The sequence below is a fragment of the Acomys minous genome (genome assembly GCF_964271855.1).
Source record: "Acomys minous genome assembly, chromosome: 16".
Classification (NCBI taxonomy): Eukaryota; Metazoa; Chordata; class Mammalia; order Rodentia; family Muridae; genus Acomys; species Acomys minous.
In genome coordinates, this window is record NC_140498.1 from 21,371,317 (window position 1) to 21,389,061 (window position 17,745).

Below are 17,745 nucleotides of genomic sequence, written 5' to 3' on the forward strand. Positions count from 1 at the left end.
CCCAGCTGGACGAGCCTCCGCATCACCAGGGCTCGGGCTCCTCCACTTGGGGGAGTTAGTGAAGGCCAGAGAGTAAATAGGGTCTGATCCACATCCCCTCAGACGTAAGGGAGAAGAGCTTCTGAGCTTCTAGACGCACACATATGTGTATCCACAAACACATAGACATGAGTAACACATGGACACATGTAACACATATGGTCCTAATCTTATGTCCCAAACTGAAACGGGTCAACAAGACCTAAATATACTGCCCTGAGATATGGAAATGAACACTAAAATAACTGAAGGTCGGGCTGGTAACATAGCTCAGTGGTGTAGTAGCGGCCTAGCATGCACAAGGCTCTAGTTTCATCCCTGGCATCACAAACAAAACAAAACAAAACAAAACAAAAACCAAAGAATAAATTAATAAAAAAAAAGGAAAAAAAAATCAAAAACCAAACCAAACAGTCATGACAAAACTGAATTCAAAGCTTGCTTCTAGAGAGTTACATTTTTCATAAATATTTATGTAACACTTTGATCCTTGATGAAAGCACAAATGTAAATCAACCAGTTTGTTCAGCAAGTTACAGGGACCTGTCAAGAGGTTTCCGGCTTTGAAAAGACCCAAGTTAAGGACAGACACACACACATACAGACAGGCTGGCACTGGTGCAGGTGAACAGAGCTGGAAGGAACGCTGCAGACTGCTACAGTGGGCCTTCTCCAGGTGGCTGCAGGGCAGCAGGAGGCTTTCATTTTCCCCAATTTGGGGAATTATATAAAGTAAAAGTGGTAGGAGTGAAGGATAAAACTTAACTTTTTGTTCTGTTTCACTCTAAAAACTTTCAAATAATTAAAGTTTTTGTTTATTGTGAAAATATTTTTTATTTTTTCAAGACAGAGCCTTGCCATAGAGATAGCTAAAGCTGTCTTTGAACTTATGACCGTCATGTTTTAACATGCTGAGTTTTCAGGTTCAGGCGTATGACAAATCACTTTCACAACAAAATTGAAGGTACATATCACCGTGAGAGGTGCTGTTTAGAAGAAGGAGACCAGCACTGCTTTCACTGGCATGCTAAGGCTAATTGGGTTCCTCACCCACAGAGGCCTGTCATCCAGTTTGATGTACCTGTATGTGTCTCCTCAACAGCTGCTCATACCTTTCCCAGCAGACACGGATGTGAGTGAGGCAGGAGTGTACTAGGGATCCAGAAAGAACCAGTAAGACACGGTGGGGGTGCTGGGCAGGGAGCAGGATGGACACACATTTTCTCCGGTCACCATGGGTTCTAGATACTGTGCTGAGCAAAACACACAGTTCTTTGGGCTCTATCTCATCTGCATGTAGGCAGGAGTGCTGTCCTACAGGACCACATTTTCTTTCACAAAAGGCATGTACATGCCACAGTCTCAGGAACTTTCCAGAAGCTGGGGGACATTCTCCCACTCTTACCTCTGGCTTCAGAAGGAACAAACAATTCAGGGAAAACAACTTACCCTTCAAAAGTTAATACAGCTTGGGAATCTTAGAAATTATCATAAAGCATACATTTCATTAAATGTGTATTTACAGGGCTGAGGACCACAGCTCAGTGGTAAAGCATTGCCACATATGAACAGGGCCACAGGTTCCTTCTCCAGCACCACACAAAAGGCAGTGTATTTAAGAGACATTAAGAATGCTTTTGTGGCACACACCTGTGATCCCAGCGCTCAGGGAGGCAGAGGCAGGAGGGTCACTGTAAGTTTGAGATCACAAAGTGAGTCTAAGACAGGCAAGGCTACCCAGAGAAACTCTGTGTCCAAAAACAAAAAAACAAACAGAATGCTTTTAGGAAGAGGGGTTGGTGGAGACGTCTCAGTGGTTAAGGGCACAGCTGCTCTTCCAGAGGGCCATGTTTCGGTTCCCAACACCCATGGCAGCTCACAAACACCTATGACTAGTTTCAGGAAAGCTGATGCCTTTTCCTGGCCTCCAATGCATGTGATATCCATACATAAATGCAGACAAACATCCATACACATACAATAAAAATAAATACACTTTAAAAAAAGCCTTCTGTAGCAGGGAAACAGCACTGAACTTTATAAGCATCATATTGTTGGTGGAAAATTCAGTATACTAAATAAAACTAAAAAGTATGCTTTCAGTTATTTAGAGGTCTGGGGAATTTTCTAGAAATAGAATGATTCATTAGCAATCTTCTGGTTATTATTTTAAAAGTAAACTTTGCCCTCGGAACGGCGATCATTTGAAATGACCACTGGGTGGCAGCAAAGGCTACACTTTGAATACCAACTGTGTAATGGGTGTGTACAGGGAATGAAATGCGGCAACCCAACACAGGCCTATGGACAGTCTGAAGAAAGGATCAGGTCTGGGGGAAACAAGGACGGGAATGAGTTTGCATTCTGAGAAGCCTTGGCTCAGTGCCTTGTGCTAGACCCAACCTTTCCTGGCACCTAACTGATCAGAGAGAATTCTGCCCAACGCTCTGTGTCAACAGGCTTCACTGTATCTCAGGGCTCTTCTCTGCGACAGGGAGACAACCTAGGCCAAAATCAGCATAGAAGCAAGTCCTGACAGTGACACCATGATGCTCCTTGGCCACTGGCTTTCTCCTGCCCTCAATCTAATTTCCTTGCTCATTAAAAAGGAAGCTTTGGGGCTGGAGAGATGGCTCGGTGTTTAAGAGCACTGACTGCTCTTCTAGAGGACCAGGGGTCAATTCTCAGCAACCACATGGCAGCTCACAACTGTCTGTAACTCGAAGATCTGACACACACACACACACACACACACACACACACACACACACACGGGCAAAACATCAATGGATAGAAAATTAAATAAAATTAAACAAAAAGCAAGTTTCAAATATACCAAGAACATTAACGATGGTTTGTCGTGGGGTCATTTGTATTTTTGAGTTCTTGCCTATTCTTGCAATTTTTCTTTTTCTAAGTTTTAAGTTACTGCAAAGTGGAAAGTTAAAACTCTAAGTTTTACGTTACCAAAAACTGGCCAGGTGGTAGTGGTGCATGCCTTTAGTCTCAGGACAGCCAGGGCTACACACACAACACAACACAACACAACACACACACACACACACACACACACACAGGGTTACCATGAAATGAAAAGTTAAAACAGAAAACAAAGGTTGTTCTGCAGTAGGGTGGCTCCCCATTTCTGTGTCTACAATAGCTGAAGTGCATGGGGCTTGGGCAAGACAGGATTGATTTGAACAGTGTTTTGTGCATGATATGATTCCATAGTTTAACCTGGATTTTCTTTTTTTTTTAAATTAATTTATTCTTGTTACATCTCAATGGTTATCCCATCCCTTGTATCCTCCCATTCTTCCCTCCCTCCCATTTTCCCCTTACTCCTCTCCCCTATGACTGTGCCTGAGAGGGACTTCCTCCCCCTGTATATGCTCATAGGGTATCAAGTTTCTTCTTGGTATTAACCTGGATTTTCAAAGAGCCAAATTTTTAAAAAGAAGAAGTTTTTGGAGCTGCGGAGATGGATCAGTGGGTGTGAGTGCCTGCTACACAAGCATGGGGATCTGGGTTCAAACCTCCAGCCCCTATGTGAAAAGCCAGCTGTGCTTACACACCCACTGTAACTCCAGTGCTATGGGTTTGGGGAAACGTGGAGTCAGGTGATCCCTGGGGCTTGCTGGCTGCCAGCCTCCCTCTAGGTCCAGGTTCCTGTCTCAAGGGAATAAGGCCAAAATTAAACGCTTGACATCCTCCTCTGGCCTCTAAGTATTCATAAATAAGGGGTGCACTCATATACGTGCACATATACCACACACACACTCACACTATTTTACACACACAAATACTTCCTTTTGTAACTAGATGACTGCCAACCAAATGGTGATTATTTTTAAGATAAAGTCGTTATGTGATTACTCACTCTGTGAATTATACCAGCTGAATGCAGATGCTTGATGCCACAGAGCATCTGGTAGAGAAGGTATGACATCCTTTCATGGTCCAGCTCCATATGAATAACCTGACATAAGTTAGCATCCATTAGTTCCATAACCAAGTACCTGAGTATTCAAAAGAGACCAACCATATTCATTAATATTATCCCTTCATGATTGTTAGATCACAATTGTTAAGAAACAGTAGTAATGGGATCTAAATACTGCACAGCTAAAATAAAAGCCTTTTTAATAAAGAACTTTAAAAGGAGTCAAATGTATAACAGGGCTTTAAAATTTCCAAAAGAACACACAAACAACTAGCTTACTGTCTTTCAAATTATAAACAAAACAATTTTTTTTTATCATGAAAACAATCTCCTACAGACTTTTTTACTTTTCTTTTTCATCTGTGTGTCTGACTGTCTATCCACCCCCCCCATGCCTCTCCCTGTCTTCTGTTTGATCACCCTTTCAGCATCCATACCATGCTGCTAGACTCTTGCTCTTTAACAGCACGTGACTCTGCTGGGGCTGCTGGTGTGGGAGGTCTATACACGGGGTAAGCGAAAACCCTGAGCTTTCTGCTCAGGTTCACTATGTACCTGGACTGCTCTAAAAATGCATCTTAGAAAGATGGCTCAGTAGTTAGGAGCACTGGCTGCTCTTCCAGAGGTCCTGGGTGCAATTTCCAGCAACCACAGGGTGGCTAAAAAGGAAATCTTTTTTTTTTTTTAAGCTTTTAAAGACAGGGTTTCCCTGTATGGCCCTTGCTGTCCTGGAACTCTCTCTGCAGACCAAGCTGACCACAACTCAGAGATCCTCTTGTTTCTGCCTCCTGAGTGCTGGGATTAAAGGCGTGCAGCACCACCGCCTAGTTGGAAGCTATATTTAAGGCTGAACATACAACAACAGAAACTTTCACACTCAAGGTCCACCACTAGCACATGTTTTTGGCTCATGGTAAAAGCATAGCCCCACCCCCACCAAAGAGGTGCTCAGACATAATTCTCCTCCTATTGTTGGTCATGCCATTCTGACTTGGCCTATGCCAAGTCTCTGCTAAAACTGATGACTTACACATTTGCAGAGACCCAAAGGCCAATGTCGAGAATGTGGCTGCTTTCTGCACTCAACTACTTCCTGTTGGAGTGGTTATAATCAGATACTGGCTGTCCTCTCACAGCACGCACTTTCTTGGTGATATCTGTACCTTGAAGGACCATTTACAGATTATTCTTCCATTCCTCTAGTCCAGGCCTCTTTCCTGAATTCCAGGTTCTTTCCTTTCCACCTACTTCACTGTTTCACTTGGCAATAATGTTTGAGTCCATGTCTAAAACCTACTCCTGACTCCACCTGCTCCCCCCACCTCCCACCCCCCACCCCCCCATCTAGTCCTCTCATAGCTCTCCCTGCCTCGGCTGAGAGCCTTCATGTGCGGCTTTCAATTCCTCTCCCACGGCTAGCTACCAGCAGATCCTGTGCCTCCACCTTCAAACAGTGTTGGTGTCTAATACAATGGTGTCTTGACCCATTCATTACCCACTTGAGCCTCTCACACACAATTGCTGTGATTGCCTCCCCATTCTGACTAGGCCTTTTGTCTCTGCCTCTCACAGTAGATTCTCAGCCCCCCAAAAACCCAACTGTTGTTTTGAAATGTGTCAGGTGGGATCCTTGCTCTGCGGGGAAACCTCAGCCTGACTTCCTTTCCATCTGCACACCACTTCTCTGAGCCCACGCTGCCTGCCCTGTGTGCTCCCCCACTCCAGCCACACAGGTCTCCCGCGGTAGCAGCACACACCAGCATGTTCCAGCGCTGTTCCTTTGCTTGGGCTTTTCCTTCCACCTCAGTGCCACCTTGTCCCAGTGTCTGCAGAACGCCTCCCTAGCCTTCCTCCTCAGGCCTCCACCTCCCTGTGTCTCTCCTCCATCTACTCTGCGATGACGAGCTGTGGACGACAACTAGACTAGGTGGAGGGACACTGCTCTGGGAAACCCTTCTGTGCGCTGTGTCCTGGAGGGCGTTTGGAGCAGTGACTGCCATGTGGGTCCTAATGCACTACATAAGGAAGCACAGTGCTCAGTGTGTACGGACACTTTCCAGCTGAGCAGGACCCACGAAGATCAAACACATAGAATGAAGGAGCCTCTTCTCCGGGAGCTGAAACAGACTTTTCCTGTGTTTTAGAAGCAGAACACTAGGACTTACATACTATCAGCTCCCTGAGATCTCAGGCTGTCAGACTCAGACTACAAGCTACACTGCTGGTGTCCTTGGTCCTGTGGCACTGGCAGCACCCTAGGGTCTCGAGCTTGCATATAGTCCACTGTTTCCTAAGCATAAAAATCATTAACTTTCTAAATTTTCAATCTGATGCAAAAGATACTTACACATCTTGAAATTCTTCTAGAGTTTTTTGTGGGGTGAACACATTTAACAGGCTAATTATCTAAAAAGAGAAAATTAATTATACTTTAGTATGTCAGATGGATTATAAAAACAGAACACTAAAATGTAGTAAAGATGTAAAAATGATTGCAAACTCAATATTTATCATTACTGTGGTTGTCGCCAAAGTACTCTAGTGCACACCACTGGAAAACTTAACCATCAATTCAAAGTAAGATGTGCTATTCATAGAATCAGTCACATGCCCCCAGTAACCTAACTATTATTACAGAATTTAAATATATGAAAAAGATAAAAATAATGGTTGGAAATGTACTAGTTAACATTCTGTGCTAACTGTGGAGACTTAAATACTATATGCAACTTTCTGAAAAGACTTTAAAAGATTTATTTTAGTCAGGCGTGGTGACGCATGCCTGTAATCCCTGCACTCGGGAGGCAGAGGCAGGCGGATAGCTGTGATTTCAAGGCCATCCTGGTCTACAAAGCAAGACCAGAACAGCCAAGGCTAACACAGAGAGATCTTGTCTGGAAAAACCAAAAAAAGAAAAAAGAAAAGAAAAATGTTGTTATTTATACAGTATTCTGCCCACATGTTGGCCTGCCTACCACAAGAAGGTACCAGATCTCATTACAGGTGGCTGTAAACTACCATGTGGTTGCTGGGAATTGAACTCAGGACCTCTGGAAGAGCAGACGGTGTTCTTAACCTCTGAGCCATCTCTCCAGTCCCTCTGAAAAGATTTTAAATGGGAAGGCTGAGCTGGTACTTTATGGTCATGAGGATGAGGCCTCACGGCCTTACATTCCTCTAAGAGAGTAAGCCACTGACATCACTGCTTGCTCCTTGTGGCCTCCGAGCTTGCAACCCACGTGTTTCAAGCACACACCCTCAATCATCTCACAAGACAAAGGCAAACTACTAATTACATATACAAGGGAACCAGCAAAAAGGGGAAGGAAACTGCACCCACCTTTCAGTCTTGGGGCACAAAGTCTAAAACACTGAAGTATAAAGCAGAGAAGAATATGGGCAAACATTTCCATTGTTCTGGTGTGATAAAATATTTTCTAAGCATGATAGGAAACCTAGGATATCTAACTACATTAAAAAAGAGCCAAAGTTTTAAAAAGTCAGCATACTAAAGCAACACATGAGATCAAATGGGAAAACAGCTGAAGCTGGACATGGGTGGCATGTCTGTCACTTTATCACTGATAAAGGCTGAGGCAGGAGATTGCAAGTTTGAGGCCAGCTACATAGTTCAAAGCTAGCTGGGCTTTGAACATTTTGGGCAAAATCCCAAAATGAAAAAGGTTAATACTTTTAATAATAAAACCACTTATAAATGAATTAAAAAAGACACCAAAAAGTTTAAAAGAAAAATGGAGCCACAGACCAGGTATGGTGGCACATGTCTTTAATCCCAGCACTCAAGAGGCAGAGCAGGTGGATTGATATGAGTTCAAGGCCAGCCTGGTCTAAAAAGTTAGTTCAAGACAGCAAAGGCTGTACAGAGAAACCCTGTCTCAAAAAGCCAAACCAAACCAAACCAAACCAAACCAAAAACAAAAACAAAACAAAACAAAAAACAAAACAAAAAAAAAGCCACAACAATGAAAAGCAGATTTTCAATGAAATAAAAATAATTGGGACTTCTGATATGGCTCAATGAGGACTAGAGTTCAGACTCCCGGCACCCACATAAATGTCAACAGGAATGGTGGCCCACTTGTACTCTCAGAGCCCGCAGGATAGAGATAGGGGATCACTAGAGCAAGCTGGCTTGCTAGACGAGCCAAATTGGGTTCAAGTGAGACACTTCGCTTCAATATATAATGTGGAGAGTGACTCATGAAAACATCTGACATCGACCTCTGGCCTCCACATGTACACTCAGACCTGTAACAGTGCACACAGACCCACACATGTGCAAATATGAACACAGATGCATACACAAAATCCCAAAAACATGAAAAGAAATTCAACCTTATAGATAAAACTAAGATTATTTGTTATGTATCAGATTGGCAAAAGAAAAACAAAAGCAGTACTACACAGTGCTGGGGGAATCTGAAGCAAACTGTGCTCTCAGAAGCTTTTCATCAAAGTATAAACCTACAGGATGCCTTGCCATTAGCTTGTCAGCATGTACAAAAACCGGGATTGTATGTACTGTTTGACCAGCAATTAACTTACCTGGGTATATGTACCAAATTTTATGAATGAGCATATTCACTGTACCATGGCTTCTAATAGGGAAAAAAACTGGAAATAACCTACCCAACAACATGGTTTGCTCTCTGTGGCTGTTATAGAACACTATAACAGGGCTTATTTGGTTATGGTTTATAATCTATCAAGAAGGGAACTCAGGACAGAAACTCAAGGAAGGAACCTGGAGGCAGGAACTGAAGCTGAGGCCAGGAAGGAACACCGTTTACTGGCTTGCTCAATTTGCTTCTTTAAATACACTCCAGGAGCACTGGGCCCTCCCACAGCAGTCACTAATGACTTGTCTATAGGCCAATCTGATGAAGGCATTTCCTCAATTGAGGTTTCCTCTTCTCAGATGATGCTAGCTTGTGTCAAGTTGACAAAAATACCGACCAGCACAATTTGTTAACTAAGTTATTGTATATCTGCATATGCAACCATTTACAGGTGTGTTCGTCAAAGTATATGAAATTTAGCAACATTCCACTTGGGGTAAAAAGAGGAAGAATAGCATAATTGATTTTGTTTATACATATGTGAACATACATAAACAAGTATGCTCACTGAAACACTCATGCTAGTGACCTATGGCTGAGGGGCCCAGGGATTTTTGCTTTCTAAATTATATTATCTGAATTTTTAAAAATAATAAACATATGTTTTGTAAACTGACAAAAATTAAAAATAAAACATATGTCATGTGGTGTTGGTACATGCCTTTAATCCCAGCACTTGGGAGGCAGAGGCTAGCGGGTCTCTGTGAGTTCGAGGCCAGCCTGGTCTGCAGAGCAAGTTTCAGGACAGCCAGGGCTGTTACACAGAGAAACCCTGTCTCAAAGAATAAACTGATCATAGTCACATACTTAATGTCACTATATAGAAAGATCTAGTACACCTGTTGAAACAAAGGGGAACATACAAAGTTTAGTTTAATCTTTAGTATATTCTCCACTCATCTACAACCGGAGAAGGATGTCATGAATTGACCTCCTCCTGAGAAGATGGCTAGGTGGGTAAGGCACTAGTCACAAAGCTTGCTGGTGACTGACCTGAGCTGGACCCCAGGGGCCCACAGGGTACAAAAGGCGAACCAGTTAGGGTTAGGGTTAGAAGGGTTAGAGTTTGGGTTAGAGTTAGGGTTTAGGGTTAGAGGTTAGGTTTAGGAGTTAGGGTCATGGTCAGGGGTAAGGTTAGGGTCAGGGTCATGGTCAGGGGTAGGGTTAGGGTCAGGGTCATGGTCAGAGTCATGGTCAGGGGTAGGGTTAGGGTTAGGGTCAGGGTCAGGGTCACGGTCAGGATAGGGTTAGGGTCAGGGTCATGGTCAGGGTAGGGTTAGGGTCAGGGTCATGGTCAGGGGTAGGGTTAGGGTTAGGGTCAGGGTCATGGTCAGGGTAGGGTTAGGGTCAGGGTCATGGTCAGGGTAGGGTTAGGGTCAGGGTCATGGTCAGGGTAGGGTTAGGGTCAGGGTCATGGTCAGGGGTAGGGTTAGGGTTAGGGTCAGGGTCATGGTCAGGGTAGGGTTAGGGTCAGGGTCATGGTTAAAGGTAGAGTTAGGGCTTAGAGGTAGGTTAGAGGTAGCATTAGGATTGGGGTTAGGGTTAGTCAGGGTGAGGGGTAGGGGTTGGGGTTCGGGTTAGGGTTAGTCAGGGGTAGGGTTAGGATTATGATTATGGTTACGATTAGGGTTACTCAGAGTTACGGTTAGTATCAGGGGTAGGATTAGGGTGATTCCGGCTGCTTGTCCTCTAGGTTAGAGTTAGGGTTACTGTTAGGGTTAGTTGGGGTCAGGGTTAGACAGGGTTAGGGTCAGGGGTAGGGTGACTCTGGCAGCTTGTCCTCTGACCTCCACAGTGAGCAGTGGCATAACCTGCTCCTCCGCAATAATTAGATGTAATAAAGGATATTTTTAATTTTATCAATACATTTAATCTTTTTATAGTTTCTCTCATCATCAGCTAATCTTCCATCTGATCACAGCACAGAGAAGGACCATCAGTAACTTACATTTTTATGGTTGACACACTTTAAGAGGACGAGTTCACGGTAGGCTCTCTTTGCGTGCGTTTGGTTTTGAAAAGGACGGCTTAACTTCTTGACAGCAACATTTATCCCAAGAACTGTATCAAAAGCAGCACTATAATTAGGAGATATAATAAACAGCCTATTAAAATGGCTTTTGAAAATAGCAATGGAGAAATACAATTGATGTACTATCTTTCAAAGCAAGTAACAAGACAAGGAGAAATGTTTCTGTTCTTCCCCAGTCAAGCTTTATGTACATATGGAAGGTGAAGTGGCCAAGCTGGCAGCCCAGTCTAGCCCTCCCCAGACGCACCACGCTTTTCAGCTGCAGCTGGAGTGGGATTCTGCAATTCTTTCCACTTATAATTCTCAGTTAGCTAAGATTAGCAGGTTCAGAAACAGGTAATTTAATCCAAAGCATGTAACACAGGTCAAGGAATGAAATGTTCAGTGTGGACACATCAAGAAACTGAGAACTTCCCTGTTATCATTGATTGAAATGTCAGTATACCCTGAAGAGTCATGGAGATGCCATGGTTGAGCTCATGGAAGGAATTTAATAAATCTACGTTTTGACTGATTATGCTTTCCCAGGCCAAAGAATCTGAAAGGAAGCAGAAGCCAAAGCCTCAGCTTGTGGCAAGTTCCCAAGATACAAAACCCCAGTGTAAGCACTTGCTGTATATACAGTTCTGCGGGAAAGGACTCCTCCTCTTATAAGGGTAAGATCTAAGGCTCCAGTTTCCTGTGCGCACATCCCTTCATGGAATTTAGGGTTAATTTCTCTCCAGAAACTGGATATGAAAAAGTGAACGGCACAATGGCACATTTTCAGGTTTCAAGCTAAGCATTACACAGTGTCACCAGCACAGAGGCCTTCGGAGGCTCAACAGGGGCGCAGGGCTGCTAAACACAACCTGGGGGCCCAGGCACAACTTTTGTGTGTGTTTTGGTTTTTGGTTTTTCGAGACAGGGTTTCTCTGTGTGGCCTTGGCTGTCCTGGACTCACTTTGCAGAGATCCACCTGCCTCTGCGCCGCCCCCTCCCCCTTGCGTGCTGGGATTAAAGGCAAGCATCACCATACCCAGCCAGACTTCACTTTAAACATTGCTTCTGTGAATTTATTCTCGCTACTTTGTAATACTGTTTATCTTTAATCTTTTCTGTTCTGTTCAACAGCTCTAACTTAATTACACCTGGGTTGTTTTTGGTTTTTTGTTTTTTTGAGACACAGTTTCTCTGTGTAGCCTTGGTTGTCCTGGACTCACTTTGTAGACCAGGCTGTCCTCAAACTGGCAGAGATCCACCTGCCTCTGCCTCCCGAGTGCTGGGATTAAAGGTGTGTACCACCACGCCTGGCAATTAGACCTGTTTTTAACTTAAAGGCTGTATACTGTAGAACTGGCTAAGAAGAACCACTGCATTTTTTACATTTATATGGATGCACATATATACAAGTCATAAGTGGGCCCACATGCTCAAAGGCAAACTTATTACACAGATGAATGTAATAACGAAGAAAATCTATTGTGAAAGAAATCCTTATTGTACCTGTGTACATGTGTATATATTTCTTAGATTCAACTTTCTGATCTAAAAAAGATTTTGTCTAAATTTTCAGATAAACAGAAGTTATGATTGAGCTTATGGGCACCACAGAATAACATGGTGTCTTCTATTAATAACACTACTACATTGTGTTGGTTTTTTCTTTTTTCTTTTCTTTTTCTTTGAGTCAGGGTTTCTCTATGCAGTCCTGAAACTTACTATATAAACCATGTTAGCCTTGAACTCAGAGGTCTGCCTGCCCCTGGCTCCGGAGTACTGAGAGTAAAGGCGTGTACTGCCTTACCCTGCTTATACTGTGTTTTTTTAAATTGCTAAGAGAATACATGTTAAGTGTTCTCACTGCAGAAATCATGTAAGACATGTGTATATAAATTAGCTGCATTTAGATATATTATAATGTACATATACTTTGAAACTATGTATGTATGTGTATGTATGTATGTATGTATGTATGTATGTGTGTGTGTGTGTGTATTTTGACTAGTTTTTTGCCTACTTGATATAAGCTAGAGTCATTTTGCAAGAGGCTATGTCAACTGAGAAGATGTCCCCACCAGACTAACCTGTGGGGCATTTTCTTGACTAATGACTGATGTGGGAGGTCCAGCCCATTATGAGTGGTACCACCCCTGGGTAAGCGGTCCTGGTTGGTATAAAAAAACAAACTAAACAAACCAGGAGGAGCAAGTCAGTAAGCATCACTCTCCATGGTCTCTGCTTCAGTTCCTGGCCTGACTTCCCTGGACTACAAATAAACCCTTCTCTCCTCATGTTGTTTTTGATCATGGTGTTTTTACAACAGCAACAGAAACCTAACTAAGGCAATAAAATAAACAAATACCTAGATCAGTTAAACTTTTTTTGACATACAAAATGAGTCAAATGGACTAATTCTTACGGCTTGGAGACAGGTTCCTCCACTCCTGCTCCAGCTACAGGAACAAAGACCTGCAGCTATTCGTGTTTCCTGTACTTGTGACCGGCTTTTAACTCAAAGGAAGAGACGCTTCCTGGTATGAAACTAAGGGTCTAGCTACTCACTCGGCACCTTCAACCGCTTGCAGCTTTGTTCTGACGCTATTTCAGGGCTCCTTTGTCAGTGAGTTAATGCACCTAATCTTGCTCCCCCCCCCCCACACACACGTCATGTTCCACCCTGTGCTCTCTTTACCCTCTTTGCTCATCCTCCAAACCTTTGTCTTAAGCAATCGTGTTTGCTCGCATCTTCATGTTAAACTGACAGCTAAGCCTCTGTGATGCTTCTCTCAGCTGTCTACAAACCATGACAGCCACCAGGAAAGTACATGTACACGTTTAAACATTACCAGGTACAGAGCTGGGATTAGGCTTCACTTCCCAAAGACCACACCATCTTTGCTGCCAATTGCACACAGAAAATTAGAATGTCTGCTACATGGAGCCAGCTGGGTTCCGTCCTTCCAGCTACCGAGTGCTTGGACATCCCACCTTTGTTTCTATGTAGACCACGCCTCTTCCTATACTTCCTTCCACAAGTTTCTAATAAACATTTTTTTTTTCCTAAGAGAAGAAAAACTCGGCTGGGCACAGTGGCAAATGTCTGTAATCCTAGCACTCTAGAAGACAGAAGCAGGCACATCATCTCTGTGAGTTTGAGGCCAGCCTGGTCTACAAAGTGAGTCCAGGACAGTCAAGGCTACACAGAGAAACCCTGCCCCGAAAAAACAACAACAACAACAAAAAAAAAAAAAAAAAAAAAAGGAAAAAGAAAAAAGCCTGTCACCAGTACCATGTCCTCCCACTCTGACATCTACTCTTGGGATTGATCTATCCTTTTTTGAAGACATCTCAAAGCTTGCTTCATGGAATTTGGCCTGAGATTCTTGTCTGGCCTCTTGTCCTACATGTTCTTGTACTGTCTTGATTGTTGGAGTGTGTCCTTAAGGAATGTCCCCAGACACCATACATGGAAGAGAAATGATCTTACTCTACCCTTGTCTTTGACTGACAGTCTGTTTTTTCAGCTGAAAACCTATTTTCTCTCAGAATGTTAAGGCCACTGATCTATTGCTCCCCAGTTCTAAGAGCTGTAAATGAGGGAGGCTTGTATGTCAGTCACTGCTTTGCTTGCTTTTGTTCCTCTGCTCAATGACACATCACAAAGAGCCATGCTCTATTGGTGCCCCCAAGTCCCCTTAATCACCCCTTCTAATTGTCCATCAGAGATGAAAGTAACCTCTGACTTTTCTCTTTTCTTTTTTCTTTTACTTTTGTGAGACAGAGTTTTCTGAGTAGCCCCAGCTGTCCTGGAACTCGCTCTGTAGACCAGGCCAGCCTCGAACTCAGAGATTTTCTTGCCTCTGACTCCCAAGTGCTGGGATTAAAGGTGTGTACCACCAACCCAACCCTGACCTAACTTCTGGCTTTTATGGCAATCACTTTCTTGCTTTCATAAAGTCAACATGTGCTCTTACATATAACCCTATCACTTATTTTTGTCATTTTTTAAAAGATGTCTCTGACTTTTCACTCAATACCGTATTATGACTCACTCACTAGTCAGAGTACTATAATTCACTCTGTCTGTCACTGCTGTAATATTCCTTTGTGTGACTGTCACTAATTTAGTTATTTTCGGTTTTGAAGTGTTGACAAGAATCACTGCAATCGACATTCATGTGCATGGCTCCAGTCCCTCAAGCATGCATCTCAGACATGCAGGTGGCCAGGCGGGAATGCATAGGTTCCATCAGTGTCTATGTCCATCAGCTGTGAGCCAAGAGCCCATGCCTGAGGGCTGGATGTGAACATCTTCACCAATACTTGGTTGGCATCATGAACGACTTACTTTTTACCCTCTGGATTGATTGTATTTCACCATGTACATGAGAATTTTGTAGAGTTTTTTGTTTTGTTTTGTTTTTGTTTGTTTGCTTTTTGTTGGTTGGTTGGTTGGTTGGTTGGTTTTTCAAGACAGGGTCTCTTTGTGTTAGCCGTCCTGGACTCTCTTTGTAGACCAAGCTGGCCTTAAACTCACAGTGATCCGCCTGCCTCTGCCTCCCAAGTGCTGGGATTAAAGGTGTGTGCCACCACGCCCAGCCTGTTTTTTGTTGCTGTTGTTTTGAGATATGGTTTCTCTGTGTAACCCTGGCTGTCCTGGACACACTTTGTAGACCAGGATGGCTTCGAACTCACATTGATCCACCTGCTTCTGCCTCCCGAGTGCTGAGATTACAGGCGTGCACCACGGTGCCAGGCTTTGTAGAGGAATTTTAATCCAGCAACATAGCTACTCTGGCTAGAATATAGACATGGCCTTAGTGCACACCTTTAATCCCAAACAATGAAAGTAAAGTTAGTTGGTAGAAGGAAGCATCCATGTCTGAAAGGAATGTCTAATTGAGGGACAGAAAGTAAGGAATGAGAGAAAGACTTGACAGAATAGGATACACTTAACTCTCATGAGAACATTATGGGAGAGCAGTGCAGGGAGAGGAGGTGGTTTTACTGGGAGAGTTTTACAGAGACAGGTTGAAGACAGAACAAAGATAGACACAGTGAAGACAGAATGAACCAGAGAATGAGAAGGAGCCAGAAGATCAGGACAGATTGCTACAGATAGTTTTAAGACCAAGCAGAACAATTCAGTCAGAAGCTGAGAGAAGCCAGTTTGACTCAGTCAGCTTAGAGAGGCGTTTGAGCAAGGACAGTTGAGTTGAACCAGCCAGCCAGAGTTCAAAAAGAGCTAGAAAGAGTGAGCTTACTCAGCTCAGAAGCTGAAAACATTCTAGACCTAGATTAGGCTGTACAGAGACTAGAAGCTTCCAGGATGAGGCCTAGGTTAGCAGATAAAGGCAGTAAGCCTCAGAGACAGCAATTACTTCAGGAGAATAAAAGATACATTTACAGAACACTGTTTTAGTTTGCACTCTGGGATAGAGAATGGCCATCAGATAAGAAATGTGAGTTATTTTAAACCTCTAATTTTGTGGCAAATTTATTATGAAGCAATAAAAAATTAACACATCATCTCTGTTGTATTTGTACTTTTTGGTCTCTAAGGCTTCGTTCTGAGTATTTTCTGCTGATATATCTTCCACATTGCTAATTATTCAGTTATGTCTAATATTTGCCAACATGTTCTTTCAATTTGTAATTCAATTACCATAGCTTTGCCTTTCACGTCTATAATTTCCACTTAGTTTTAATGATGCTGAGATCACCTGTTGATCTGGTCCTTTTGTCTTATCTCCTGTGTGTCTTGCCATTCTGTTGTTGGTGGTGGTTTTTTAAAATTTTTTTATTTTTTTGTTTTTGGTTGTTTTTGTTTTTGTTTTTGTTTTTTTGAGACAGGGTTTCTCTGTGTAGCCTTGGCTATCCTATACTCGCTTTGTAGACCAGGCTGGCCTCGAACTCACAGCAATCCGCCTGCCTCTGCCTCCCAAGTGCTGGGATTAAAGGCGTGCGCCACCACTGCCCAGCTGTCTTGCCATTTTTCATTGTGTTGGACCTCGCATTTATAAAGCTGCTCTAGAAATAATTTGAAATCCAGGTCCATGCTATCCTTCCTGCTGGGCACACGGGGCACTAACAGTTTAGGCACACCTCTGTGTAAGCTCAACAAGTGCATGATGACTGGATGCTGAGTGGTAGTGTCTCACTCAAGTTAACCCCATTGCCTCGAGGCTGTGGCCTTCCAACGGCACCAAAACAAAGCAGAGGAAGTTCTCTAGGCCCTAGAGAGCCACAGGATGGAATTCCCATTCTCTAGCCACAAGGACAGTTGAAGCAGTCCCTTTCAGAATTTAAATGACCCCCCAAAAAGTCAGCCTCTTGATGGGCTTCCTATATGAGGCTTGCCTGATGTAATACTGTTTCTTCAGTAACTTACTAGCTCTCTAAGGACAAATGCTGAGCATGCAGGACAGTATGAGAATGCTGGTGGCAAAGTGGAATCTGTTACATAGGTGTGTTTTAACGTTCCTGGCTGTAGCCTCCTCCCTATTTCATCCTCATTTTCTGTACTGTGATTTCTACATTTACAGTGCCCCGGGGGTTCTGTGGTAGAAAGGCGCCCTTTCTTGTTTGAAACAAGCCTTTATTTACTCTCACTTCCTTTGTAGCGTTATCTGGATCAGACCCTAACTTATTTTAATGTTGCAGAAATTCATTAGAATTTTTCATTCACTGATTATTATCATTCTCTTTTGTTTAACTCTTTGCTTTAGCATCTTAAATCAGAAGTTTCAAGCCATCATTTTAGAGGTGAAAATGTAAAGACACATTGGGACACAGTGGACTGCCCAAGATCACAAAGATCTTCAGCCAAGGATCTGCCCTGGCTTCAGAACTCAAGTCTCCTGTCTCACAGACATTCTGTGCTTCACACCAAGAGCCTCCTTATCAAAGACATGTTATTCTGGACATTATTTATGGTTTATTTATATTAATAAAGGAAAACAAAACAACTTAAAGACATATCAATGTTCGTGCTTACAGAAAGCTGAAAGGAAAGCACGTGAGATCTACCTATACAAATTACTTTTCATTAAGCAGGTGTGGTGGCGCCATCTTTAACCCCAGCACTCGGGAGGCAAAGCCAGGCAGAT

General features: G+C 43.1%; 1 protein-coding gene across 4 annotated transcripts in view; it reads right to left on the reverse strand.

Annotated features, from left to right (window-relative positions):
- The window catches only part of MAPK9 (mitogen-activated protein kinase 9), a 45,769-nt gene that overhangs the window by 15,204 nt on the left and 12,820 nt on the right, over nucleotides 1-17,745 (reverse strand). For all 4 annotated transcript variants that reach the window (XM_084761901.1, XM_084761902.1, XM_084761903.1 and 1 more), the window contains exons 3-5: nucleotides 10,571-10,700; nucleotides 6,330-6,388; nucleotides 3,920-4,058 (exon numbers count right to left, since the gene is read on the reverse strand). In XM_084761901.1, coding sequence (XP_084618027.1) covers nucleotides 3,920-4,058; nucleotides 6,330-6,388; nucleotides 10,571-10,700 — 328 coding nt within the window. The remainder of the gene's footprint in view (nucleotides 1-3,919; nucleotides 4,059-6,329; nucleotides 6,389-10,570; nucleotides 10,701-17,745) is intronic.